The sequence below is a fragment of the Vigna unguiculata genome, chromosome 3 (genome assembly GCF_037176805.1).
Source record: "Vigna unguiculata cultivar grain cowpea cultivar isolate G323 ecotype 2 chromosome 3, ASM3717680v1, whole genome shotgun sequence".
NCBI lineage: Eukaryota > Viridiplantae > Streptophyta > Magnoliopsida > Fabales > Fabaceae > Vigna > Vigna unguiculata.
The window spans coordinates 37,707,044-37,720,587 of record NC_140794.1 but is presented as its reverse complement, the minus strand read 5'-3'; the positions used below and the strand labels follow the sequence as shown (position 1 = coordinate 37,720,587).

The 13,544-nt window shown below is 33.5% G+C and overlaps 2 protein-coding genes across 2 annotated transcripts; one reads left to right on the top strand and one right to left on the bottom strand.

The window, feature by feature from the left end:
* The first annotated feature begins 1,261 nt into the window (after positions 1–1,261).
* LOC114176005 (transmembrane emp24 domain-containing protein p24delta9-like) lies at positions 1,262–3,519 on the top strand. Its single transcript, XM_028060882.2, has 4 exons — positions 1,262–1,656; positions 1,771–1,980; positions 2,988–3,064; positions 3,207–3,519. Exons 1-4 carry the CDS (start codon positions 1,438–1,440, stop codon positions 3,349–3,351), a joined length of 651 nt encoding a protein of 216 aa, XP_027916683.2. The 5' UTR covers positions 1,262–1,437; the 3' UTR covers positions 3,352–3,519.
* Positions 3,520–5,972: 2,453 nt separating this feature from the next.
* VIK (VH1-interacting kinase) lies at positions 5,973–12,774 on the bottom strand. The gene is made up of 11 exons (XM_028065331.2): positions 12,333–12,774; positions 12,147–12,221; positions 11,935–12,051; positions 11,225–11,319; positions 10,739–10,859; positions 10,564–10,643; positions 8,345–8,404; positions 7,648–7,769; positions 7,477–7,562; positions 7,278–7,393; positions 5,973–6,402 (listed from the first exon to the last, which is right to left on the bottom strand). Exons 1-11 carry the CDS (start codon positions 12,597–12,599, stop codon positions 6,276–6,278), a joined length of 1,266 nt encoding a protein of 421 aa, XP_027921132.2. The 5' UTR covers positions 12,600–12,774; the 3' UTR covers positions 5,973–6,275.
* Between the last annotated feature and the right edge of the window lie 770 nt (positions 12,775–13,544).

Sequence of the window (13,544 nt, the reverse complement as noted above, 5' to 3'; positions counted from 1 at the left end):
CAAGAAAAATAATAAAAAAGACTTTTTCTACACATTTTTGTAAAAAAATTGAAAAGTAAATATTTATAAAATATGAAAAATTCTAGTAGTGTTTGTATTAGTAAAAAATTAATAATGATAATAAAAATACATGAAAACAGTTTTTAAGGTTTTCTTGAAGAAATTAAACATGACAAATAACTCATAATTAAAAAATTCTTGATTACTTATCTTAGGATTTGAAAGAAAAGTGAAGAATTATATTCAACCATCCACACATCACTCACCACTTTGAGGTGCCAACATTTTGTGGCATAACCACAGAACCAAATTATATGGCTGATGGTAAAGACACAAATTTAATGCAGCGACATGGAGGTCACACAAAACCGTCAACTAACATGGAAGTAGGTAGACACAAAGTCAGAAGAATCTGGAATACCAAGGGCTTGTTTGGTTACGATATATAAAAACATATTTCAGTTTTTTAGTTTTGATAAGTATTTAGTTAAATGGTAAGTGAAATACATATGTATTTTAAGTAAAGAACGTGTTTTATAAAAATACAACACTCAATCAAACCACAATTCAACCACTGTGTTCAAGAGTGTGAAAGGAGAGAAGGAGAGAATGAAAATGAAAAAATTGGCTTTAAGTTTTAAGTATTTGAATTAACTTTTTATCAGTTCTATTTAAATTTTTTATACTTTTTAATTAAGTTTTTTCTTTAATTAGACAATTTATTAATTATCTTATTTCATTATTTTATTTTTTTATATTTATATATTAAAAATATGAAAATATACAATTAATATAAAATAATATTAAAATAATAAAATTATTTATTATTTTGTACTGATTATAATATTATTTTATTAATCATAAAGCTTATATTTAATCAAGATGACGTGATAAATAAAATATTATAATAAAAATTCAATTAAAAATATACTTTTTTTTGAAAATTTAGTATAAAAAACAATTGACAAATATTTAATTAAAAACATCTAAATTTACGAATGGCTAAAAATTTAACTAAGGAAAATATAGTGTAATAAACGGTTGATGTTTTAAGATAAAATTGTTGAGCGTTACAAAATAAAATTTGCAATATTTATTTACCTGTTTTATTTTTATATTATTAAATAGTATAATTTATTTATGATGGTATCCCTGAGAATCACTCCAATGAATGCTACGTGTAAGTTCCAATGAAAAGGCGCCACGTAAGATTGAAAGTTTGACAATGAGATGGACATCGTGGTTGTGCAGCTGCAACAGTAGGAGTAGTAGTTAGCACCCTGTTTGTTTTGGTTAATACTTGAATTACCAAATTAATAATTTCTCATCCATCGCTGCTAAATCTCTTTTGATTCTTCTTCTCCGCCTTCACTTCACGCCCATAACCTAATCTCTACTAGTCCACTTTTCTCTCTCACCAAACACAATCCATTCATCATGGTTTGGGCAAACCCCAGACCCCTTCTGCACCTTTCGCTTCTGCTTTTGCTCTTCTTTTCTTCCTCAACCCAATCCCTTCGATTCGAACTCCAATCTGGTCACACCAAATGCATATCCGAAGACATCAAGAGCAATTCCATGACGGTCGGCAAGTACCTCATCGTCAATCCCAACGAGGGTCAACCTCTGCCCGATTCCCACAGAATCACCGTTCGGGTATTTTCATAAACCCCACTGCCAAAAATTGAAACTTTTTCGGTCCCAGTAGTGAATCGGATCCTGCTCTCTTGTTTCGTGTTAAATGGTAATCCTGTTCTTTTTATTTTTTAGGTGACTTCGTCGTACGGGAACAACTATCACTACGGGGATCGCGTTCAGACAGGGCAGTTTGCGTTCGCAGCAGCGGAGGCTGGAGATTACATGTCTTGTTTTTGGGCGATAGATCACAATCCCCCGATAACGTTGACTGTGGATTTTGATTGGAAAACCGGTGTGGCAGCCAAGGATTGGTCTAATGTTGCTAAAAAGGGGCAAATTGATGTGAGTAATCCGACACTACCGCCGTGTTTCTAGCTGTTAATTTTGGTGTTGAGTATAGTGGTATGGTTGTTTCTATGCTAAAAGATTTGGAAAAAAGATCAATTTGTTTTGCAAGATTTACTTGGTTGTTGCATAGTTTTCGTGAGAGAGCTTATTTGGACTGAATTCAGTGTTGCTATGAGGATCTCATGGCAAATAACTTGAAAGAGTTGGTTTTTAACCGAGTCAAATTACATAGTGTGATCCATGAAGGATCTCTTCTTTTAGGATAAGGTTTTTATTGTTGTTGTTGTGTTAGTCATGTACAACAAGGAAGTTAGAAGTCGAGTCTTTCAGTCAATCACCTAGCTTATGCTGCATATACTGACAAGAAATGAATGATCCTCTTTTTGTCATTTACTGCCTCAAGCTCAATCTAATCTGATCAATCAAGTAATGTCTGATTTCCCTTACCTGTGGTAGAGATCTGTATAGAACTAAAGATTAGTCTCATTGATGAAATTTCTAGTCATGGTAAGCTTATAGGGCATGATACGTTCCTAATCATGGAAGTCTTCTTACTGTTGTATAATGTGTATGTTGAATGGAAACCACATTCATCCATACAAATGTGTCACATATTTTCCCTACCTATAAATTTTTGTCTACCTGCCATTTATTTTATTTTTATAAGAGCTAGTCAGCTCTTTTTTTTGGCTTATTCTCTGTTTACAAAATTGACTTTCTTGAATGATTGCATTATTGTTTTAATTTGTATTGTTCCTCCAGACTATCTATTTTCTGGAGTTTACTTTTCAGTCCGGTTGATGTCACTAAAATTTATGCCATATTCTTGAGCAAACCAGAACATACTCAAAGCCTTCCCATCCCTCCCATTTGTTGTTTGTTGCATAACTGAAGAGACTCTTTGATTTTCAATTACATTGCAAAAAGTTGTAATATTTGTTGACACAATGTTTGATAGAAGAAATAACAATTCTCATATCAATTTAATTCACCTATACCAGGTAATGGAGCTAGAGCTAAGGAAGTTGCAAGATTCTGTTGCTTCCATTCATGACGAGATGTTTTATCTTCGTGAAAGGTAACCAAGCATTGGCTGAAAATTCTTAATTGAATACGCTGGCATAGGAAAAGTAAATCAAACATTATTCTTGTTTGTGGAATTACTTGATTGGATGTTGTAAAATCATTATTCTTACTAGTTTGTGCTTTTTAATTTGCAGAGAAGAAGAAATGCAGGAACTGAATAGGGCAACCAATAACAGAATGTTCTGGCTGAGTTTGCTTTCGCTCTTTGTCTGCTTAGCAGTAGCAGGGCTGCAACTATGGCACTTGAAGACATTCTTCGAGAAAAAGAAACTTATTTGAAATTTTGTGATAGTTCTTACATTTTTCCTATGTGATCTTGTAAAATATTCCAGCATTAATTTATCCAGAGGATACGCATAACGGTATTCAGTTTGATCTCAAAAATCACAAATATGTTCCTTTGTTAAACGCATATCAGGGTTATGGCAATACGACTTTCAAAGGAAATTTTGGCGTTCTTCGATCCAAGGTGCTCTTTATTGTGTTTTACAACAAGCCATTTATCAAACATTTCGGTCCGTTTGGTAAAGAGGAGAAAGTTTGAGTACATGAGAATAGAAAAGATATAATGGAAATAGGTGAGAAAGAAAATATAAAATAGATGTATTTGATTTAAAGAGAAATATAGAAGAAAATAAAAGTAAAAGATACGAAAATGATTAAGTTGTGGCAAATGGAGGGGAAAATATAAGAGGGTTTCAGTTTTTTGGGATTTTTGTATGGAGAGACATCTTTACTTCATATTGAGAAACGTCTAAACACTTGCAGCTCTTTCATGGTGTTTTGTTGAAGAACACAAAACTCGTATCTTGTGTTCTTTTCACACTCTATTCAAGGAGAACTTGTATCAAATTTTTATTGGAAAAACACAATTAGACAATTAAACGGGACAGATGATTTGCAGGCATCCTGAAAGTGTTGAAGTTCAATTTACCTTTCTCTTTTTTGCTTAGATGAAAATTTTAAGAAAGCAATTTGTTACTTTTAGAGAATTTAAAAATATTTATAGCTAAATATATTGCTTAATAGAAAATTTTAGAAAAACGATGTTCCAAGAAGTTATAATGTGTTTGGATAGAAATTTCATAAAATGATAATTGATTTTTTAGACTATCTAAAATATGTTATGAGGAAATATGATTTTTGGATAAGATAATTAGAAGTTTATGAAAAATATATTTTAATCATTCAAAATTCCTTAAATATTTTCTAAAAAATGAATATTAAGAATTGGAAATATTTTATCCTCTTTCATTTTTATTTCTATGTTTCTTAAAAAAAAAAAAAAAATCTACGCTTCTCTCTTTTTGTCCTACTTCTTTGTTCTTTTCAACATTTATTTTATTAATTTATTTCTTGTTTTTGAGTTCAAAATATATCATGTAAAGTCTTCTAAAAAGTTTCAGAAGTTCACGAACTCGATCGCGAAGAAAACTAGTCTTCCAAGATCATGAACAGAGAAAAATGTGTCTACAAAAGATACTTCGATACCAAAGTCAGTCTGAAATGTTAGAGAAAACGTAATCATGTACTTTATAAAATATACCTCTTATACTAGGGTTTATTGGTCTTACCTAGTTGGACTTTAGTTAACCTAATTACCTAATAATCAAATTGAAATAATTAACCTTGGATATACATGCTTTGAATGATAGTCTATACTAACTTGATTCGGTAACGTAGTTCGAGTACATGTCAATCTACAGGGCCGACATGTACTTGGCTGGACCATGTACCATATAGGGTACCCTAGCCATGTGTAACACTATAGCTCCCGTATACCTTAAGGGGTATATCTTAGTATACCTTAAGGGGTATATGCTTATATATATTGAAATTACTCGATTAGTTGTTAGCATGTTACTCCAAACAATGGAAACTCATTTACATGGTGAAGGGATGTAAAGAAAGTATGCAGAAACGAAGGTCAAAAGGGATGGTTTAATGAAAAAACTAAAAGGAATCTTGGTAACAGAAATGAAGTAAGGTTCAGACATCCGGAAGGAACAACAACAGAGGTCATTGTGTACTAAGTTTAATATTTTATTCATAATATCATAACAGAAATTGGATACTGTTAGTTAGATAAGAAAGTGGGAAGAAGGAATATGGAGGTGGAGCTTTATAGGAGAAGAGAGTTGTTTGTCAGGGAAAAGGAATGTCTAAGTAAGGTGGAGGAGATTCTAAAAAGGGTGGAAATGAAAGAACAACTGCAAGATGAGTGGAAATAGAAAGCAAGCATGGGTGGTCACTACACAATGAAATATGCTTATGGAGTACTACAAGGGCAGCAAGCTATGAGTCAACATAGAAAAGTTAGAAAGAAATATGGAAGACAAAAGTACCACCAAAGGTAAGATTTTTTTTTTTTTTTTTTTTTTTTTTCTGAAGAATGATTAGAAATTGGCTTCCATGAACCAAGGAACTAGGTAGGAAGCAAAAATGCTTAGATTGTTCAGTTTAGGATTACACGTAAAAGGGGGCCTACCTTGTACCATATATATAATATATGTATCATTGCACGAAGAAAAACGTATTGATTACAGTTTAATTTTAAATTGTATGTTGATAAGATTTTAATGTGAAAGATTAAAGTTCAATAGGTAATATTTAAACTACGGAAGGAATAAACTTTTTGCTGTAAATAAAATACCCTTTGTGCAAAAAGAAAAAGAAGAAAGGTTTTAAGCAGGAAGTACGATTGGAGCTGCTATTTGCTCCTGAAGGTCTTTACATCTACAACTTAAAACAACAATTTTCCCCCCACTTGAATTCACGTGAAACCACCAACAAGAAACTGCTACCAGAAATGCAATCCCAAAAAAGTTGATAGCATCTAATACCAAAGGAATTGGTAAGGCAAAGTGAAACTAATATTAGGTGGAACATAAAACAACGGATTGCATGAAGTGACCTACTTACTCAATTAGTTTGTACACTTGAAACGCTTTTACACATAGGCAACAAATTGTATACAATCTCACTTGAATGAGACGAGAGCTTAAATGTGATAAAAATACTAGAAACCAAAGGCAGGCAATTAAAATCACCTGTTCTGCTCATTAATCCAAACAGTTGAAAACAAGTATTGACTTTGCAGGATTTCCAGTTGGCCCAATCACTCCATAAATGCGGCAGCAAACCAGATGGTAGTGATAAATAAATCATCTGAATTTCTGAACATAATAAATGCTATTAGACATTTAAGATGCAAACAAATGCCAGTGATGATCTGAATGTAAATTCTCCTTGATCTTTTCAAGACGTTTAAGGATCTCTAAGAAGGGTGGTCTCTGATTCATGTCATGAGCCCAACACTGCTCCGTTAATCTACGAACATGAAAGGCCAAAGTTCATTAGATTACTTCTATGATCCAGGGCTGCTCTAAACGAAATAAATGTTTGCTTTCTATAACTTCTATTAGTCTAATTTACAAAGCATACCAGAACCTCTAGTCAAATAGTCAGAAAGAAAGAGTTAAATCGTATTAATGCTAGTCAACTGGTGGTTTGTGAAGTTAGATGTACTAAACAGCAATAGTAAGCGTTGCCAAGGTTGCTCCATTTATGGTGAAGGGTGGCAAAATAATAACCATTATTGACCATCCCTTTAAGTGTAAAGGTAAAAAATGGGACAATAAAACTAATGTCTTTCGTGACATTTGGGCAAATATAAATAGCAACCCTAGGAATGGCGTATCGCATGGCTTTAGATATCATAGAACATTTAAACACACCCTACTAGAGTATGTACAGTTGAAAATTTTCAAATCAAACCAAATAGTAACAAAGCAAAGAGAAGAAATCAGTCCTAAGTCAGATGTTGAACAAATGGGAGGTCAAACTGACAATGTCAAGGATATGATCAATTTATGCATTGCTCTAAGATGAAGTATCTTCCTCTAATGGAAGCGTCTTGTAAGTCCGTTTATAAGACCCATCTAAAGTAGGTGGACTTCTGACAGTAACGATTTTAAGATATACGCCAGGACATCACGAAATACATTTGACTTTTTTTAAAGTAATGTAAAGGACCTACTCTCTCGAAAGCTTCAGCTATAAGATGCAAGCCTAAAATGATTTATACATCTCAAACATGGTTTGTTAAGTGAAAGCCATTTTATACGTCTCAAATTTAGAAGAGCTACCTTCCAAAATAGAGACCTAGAAAAATGAATGAAAGAAATTTATCATAAACGACTTACTCTTGCAATTCATTGATATAACCCTTTGACCGAAATGAAGGCCTTTGACCCTCAGCAGCACGTTTTGCTCCATCATAAGGCTCGAGATTCGCAAAAGGTGGTTCACCTTCAAGCATCTGCATGAAATAAAGGTATCATGCATTATAATTAGCTCAAATTGTATAAGATAAAATTTCTGTATTTAAGCAAGCGGAATTACCTCATACAAAATCATTCCAAAGGAGTACACATCAACCTTCTTATCATATCTCCGATGTTTGAAAACTTCAGGAGCCATGTAGCGGTCTTTTTTCATCCCCAAGGAAAAAAAATTAAGTTTTGCATAAGAATGGATACTAATATTTTAAAAAGAAATTCAGAGAATACTCACAGCTCCCAGTTTCACCGGTCATCTTGTATACATCATGAGAACTCTGGACAGTGATAAGCTTACTCAATCCAAAATCTCCAACTTTTAAATGGTCGGCACTAGTATTGACTAAAAGAACATTCCTGAAATTTTAGAAAACAAACTTCAACATATAATACAGAGGCTTCTTAATTCCAGCTGAATGTATGTAAGACAAAATTTAGTCAACCTAGTTTCTTCAATTTGTTTATAAGCCATATGATAAGGACCCAAACATTGGGAAACTCACCATAAAAACACGACATTAAGGAGAGAAAACAAAACACTTAAATATTCTATTGAGCATCTCATACTACTCAATGTGGGATTAGGCATTTGATAATATCTAAGTCCTTATCATAGCAGCATCCCAAAGAGTCAACATCTTAGCGGGTTTCACCCTACAACCCTCAAAAGCTAAGCAGCTTTCACTCTACAACACTTTGCTCCTTTATTGATATCTACAACCACCTCTGATACCAATACATAAACACCCAAGAACTTGGAAATTTACTCTCAAAAGTTATCTACTAAGGAAGGAAGATCCAAACATTTAAATACTCAAACAGGTATCCTATACTACTTGATGTAGGACTTAGGCACCTCATAATAACCAAGTCTTTATCACAATACATCTTGAAATGCAGTCATAGCATGTTGTCCATAATAACCAACTTACCTTGGCTTTAGGTCCCGATGAATTATGACATTTGGTTCATTGTGAAGATAGGCCATTCCTCTGCAAAACAATATCAACAAAATATTCTTTAGCATATTGATCAAATTAAGTGAAAATGTATGTAAACAGATTCCTCTAGATTTACTAATTCAATTATCTGTGTTGATAAAATACAGGTTGATGTCAAATTAGCTTAGTTATACACTGGCCATATTATTTGATGGAGATCAAGGAGGCTAGCCAAAGCCAAATACAAGTGATGGATTGGTAATTCTTGTTGGTCCAGGTCCAATGAAAAGAGATTGTACACCTATGGGAGCTAAAAGACCAAAGCAAACCTAGAAGCTATAATTCGTAAAACAGTCATGGATAGCGATGGGACAGTATGGATCTTCACGATGAAGCTTTGGAAGACTAAATGGAGTAGTTTAGGCTATGTTTGAAAGTAAAGCATAACTTAAATAATTAGTTGAAATTAATGAGTCTTGAACAACCGATAAGGTCTAATTTGAGCTAGTAATAGTTTAGGATTTTCTTTTGCCAGTTGGTTACGGATTTTAGGTTTGTTTCTGTGTCTTTTATTTTAATTATGACCAAATTTTTATTGGTTATGTTTTGCCTATGTAAAGTAAGAACAAGATTTATTTTTGGAATTGAACATTAATTTGAATAAGAAGTTTCAAATTCTCTTCTCCATTAGAGTTTCTTTTCTCCTTAGGGGTTGTAAACTTCTACTAGCACTAAGAATCGAGAGTGATTCTTGTGGTAAGTTCCTCACCTTTGAGTCCATGACAGCAAAAATTCTAATGGGGTCAAAGTTTACCATTTCTGGTTAGTTGGTGAGCATTATTGTGGGATTTAGGGATTGCAGTTAGACATAGTCGGGATCCGATTTCAATTGAAGACTTGCTTTTGTGTTGTCCACATATACCTCTTATCCATCTTCTTCTCTGCATTAGTTTGATATCAGAGGTTCTTGATTGTTGGCTAAATATTATTCTTTTGGTAGTTTCATATTAAAAGGAAGTACTAAAAAACTACTTGTGCATTTTGAACTTTATTCCTTATATTCCTCAATTATTTTCTCATTTCTACATCCTTATTTGTTTGTTGACAGTTTGTCATAGAGTTATAACTATTTCTTTCATATCCTTGTTGGTAAATTATCAGTTTTTATGAATTCTCTTGGTCACTATTACTGGAATCATCACCAATCCTTCTTTTTCATCCATACTTGTGTTTATTAGTTGTTAATTTGTAACCATAAAGTTGTTGCATTCATCTCTTTCTTGTCAATTATCCATCTTAGATATTCTAGATTTGCCCACACCAAGTATTTTTGCTTATCTTTCTATAACCCTGAATTGTTTTCACTTTCACTTAAGCATTCTATAAAAGGAAACAGAATAGAAAAAGAAGAGCATATGCAAAAAAAGAAAGAAAAGAAAAAGAACCAAAAGCAAAAAAAGGGCTTTGTACATTAAAAAATTCGGCTGTTTTGATCTTTGACCATAAAATTGTTTGAAATGGTCCTAAGCCCCTTGGTATCTGCCAGCTAGCAACTGGGATATTACTCTCGATCTTATTTAGTGACATTTAAGCTCTCCACTGAAAGAATTGAGGGTAGAAGTCAAGAGAGCATGTTATTATTAGAGGGTAAAAGTCAAATCGTGCTAACATATACGAGTGTATATGATCCTTATTTGAGCACGCATACATGGGAGAATACTATTGTGAGACTTTCGCTTTTGTTCACTAACATTTTATGCAGAGATTTTACCATAACTTTTAATTCAAGATACAACGAGGAATAAGATGATTATTTGATCTTGAAAGCTATGCATCTACAATTGGAGCACATGAATACCGTGTTAGAAGAAAATAAAGGAATGCCTGAAAAGGAAAGTAGCAAGTTAGTTAATATCCGGATTACTGAGAGGACTTTGAATGATAATAAGAGTGAGCTGAGGTTTCGGGCCAAGAAAGGGTTGAAGAGAGACGAGGAGCTACTGCGGCTGGAGCACAATGAGACAGTTCAGAAGACCGACTGGTGTAATATAACAGATGTAAGAATAACTGGAGGAGAGCATTTTGGTAATTTGCTTTTGACGTGGTTTAATTTTTCAGTGGTTCCTCCTTCTCTAATGTATTTAATTTTTATTCTTAATATTTTTCTTATAACACAAAAATAGGAAAAGAAAATATCAAAGATACCATACCTCACAATATCCATGGAAAAGTTGATAGCTGTTGCTGGACTAAGTGCACCTTTATCTTTGAGGTACTGATGAAGATCACCCTATTTATGAACGAACAGAAGTTCAATTTAAAGCGGTTTGCTACCTCAAAAACTAAGTTCACTCAATCTGAAGGAGTTATATTTTATTCACATACCCCTCTTAGATACTCAGTGATTAACATAAGGGGCTTCCTGTCTGTGACAGCTCCAAGAAACTGAACTATATTGGGGTGTCGAAGTTTCACTAACAAATTGACCTCATGCCTGAAGTCCTGACTGTATAAAAATTAACCCAAAAAATATGAGAATTCCAAAAAAAACTTTGACATACGATTTATATGCTGCAACACCCCCTCCCCAATTCCTTTAATTTTTTTATCATTTATCATAAACAGAGATGACTACGCATCCAATATCCAATAGGTTTAGAGTAAATCATGAGTACATTCAGCAAAACACTTAATTAAATTGTCAAAATCTTTCCTAATTCTGACAGAAAACAGGTAAAAGTAAACCACTAGACCTTCGTTTTAACAACGTCAGCAATCACAAGCAATCTAAAGGCATTCGCATCGGAAACAACGACCACTAGCAAACAACCAAATTGAAACAAATGCCAGAGGCAAAAGAAAGAATCTCACATCACCAATCTATCTTCTGAGAGAGATGGAAGAATACGTTTAACAGCAACTGGTGTTCCACGCCAATGGGCTTTTAAAATCTCACCAAAAGACCCCTTCATGAAACATAAAGACATACACGAAAATAAATTAAACCATTGGAAAAAGAGGTCTTGATATTTTTGGCATAGATCATATATATCCTTCAGCAAATAAAATCTTGTTCAGTCCAGGTAAGATTATTATGAACTTTATCCTCTGACTGAACACATAAACAGAGCCTTCAAAGAAAACAAAAGGAAGACAACGGAAAAAACACTTTTCAGTTGTTTCTGTTCTTGGGTTTTTTGAACACCTGTTTTGAAAAAAAAAATTAATACATTCATTTCAGATGAGAAATTGATTGATCTTTAGTGTAAAATTGTTTTAGAAAACAGCTTTTAACGCACAAAAAACGTCTGAGAGGAATGAAACCGAACAGAAACTTTTTTTTCTTTTTTCCCAGAATCGCCATAGAAAGGCTTGAAACGGGACAACCGTCCTTGGATGACGATTACGAGCAAATACTTCAAACTTGCCACTACAGGGACTAAAGCATTGCACAAATCTATGTCAGTGTTACGCAACAGTCGCAGAAATGTAGTGAAACAACGAGTTTGACCAAAGCAAAGAGCAGGCTTTGAAATCCGTTGACCAAAGTCAAACCAAGAAAACGCAGAGGCGAAACCTACCTTTCCGATTCTCGTGGAGGTGGAGAAGTCAAGCTCGGTAGGTTCGATTTCCCAGTCACACTTATTAGGCAACGGCGGCGGAACAGGCTTCGGTTCAAAATGGCTACCAGTTTGCCCCTGCAACGACCATCACCGTTCAAAATCAAACCTCAACTTCACTCATCATTCACAACACAAACACAGAATTACACACAATACTAAAAAAACCTCACATAAGACAAGCCTCCATGAGATTGCAAAAGCTCTATCACATCAGTCTTCCTAGCTCCTTCCGCATCCGCCAGAGGCTGTTCACAACAACAAGCAAAACCTAAAGTTCATTCACCATTTCACAATCAAGCATAAGTGAAATAATAATGCTGAGAATACTAATCGTGATCATTATATAATAGTATTACGGTGTTTTTCCAACGATCTTGTGCGTTGACATCGGCTCCGAATTCGATCAGACACTTGGCGACGTCGATCCAGCCGTGGAGGGATGCGACGTGAAGCGGGGTGCGGTTGTCGTAATCCCTTGCCGTAACCAGCGAAGGATCCTCCTGCAGGAGCTTCCGCACCGCTGCGGCGTCGTTTTGGTGAGCATGCCACAGTATCAACGACGTGCGACTCACCCTCTGCTTCTCCTTCTCCTTCTCCTTATCACTATGGCTTCCCGAACTCATCGCTTCAAACTTAACCCTTTCTTCAACACTCGCCTAATTATATTATCTTCTTCTACTTCCTCTTTTGCGTTTCCTTTGGTTTGATTTAGTTGCTTCCTTACTCAACCATGTTTTCAATGTCAACTCACACACTCTTCCAATCCGCGTGGGCTAACTTTTCATCGTTATTACCATTTAACCGCTTCAACTGTATAATTATACTGCTTCAACCAATCAAATATTATAGAAGATTTCTTTTGATTACAGGAGAAAATGGAATTCTTATTTTGTGCAATTAAATGTATACAATAATAAAACTTTTTGTGGCTAATTTTTATTCAATAATTATAATGGAAACAAAGTCTTCACCTCACATGAAAGTGGATATTCCACATTTCCACGCTTCAAATTCACATTATAATGGCTATCAATGGCGTTCTTTTGTTAGGTGAGAAATGGCTATCACGTTTATACAAAAATATGGACTAGGAAAAAAGAGGAATTTGTATTATTCAAAATGTAATTAATCAACCAAATCAAACCTATTTTTAATACGTGTAATATGTGTTATAAGAAAAAAAGAAAGAATTTTTATGTATTACTTTGTGATTCATAAAAAAGTAAATTTTTATTTTTTTTTATTTTATTAATATCTTTATACAACAATTTTTTTAACATGCTATTAAAATAAAAATACACAATTTTGGTAAAATTGAAATTATTTTGCATCCTTTCCTTAATTATAACAAATTAATTCATTTGTAATAAAATGATGTTCGATGGGAGAGTTTAAATTTTTCTTTAGTATTTTAATTTTATATTTTTTTTATCATAAAACACGAGACTAAAAACTCCTTCAGAACAAATAATTTTTTTAAAGATTGCCATTTTGATAGAGTAGTTTTTTATATCATCAATTAATTAAAATTTTATTGAATTTTAATTTTAGAAATTTTACTTCAAAAT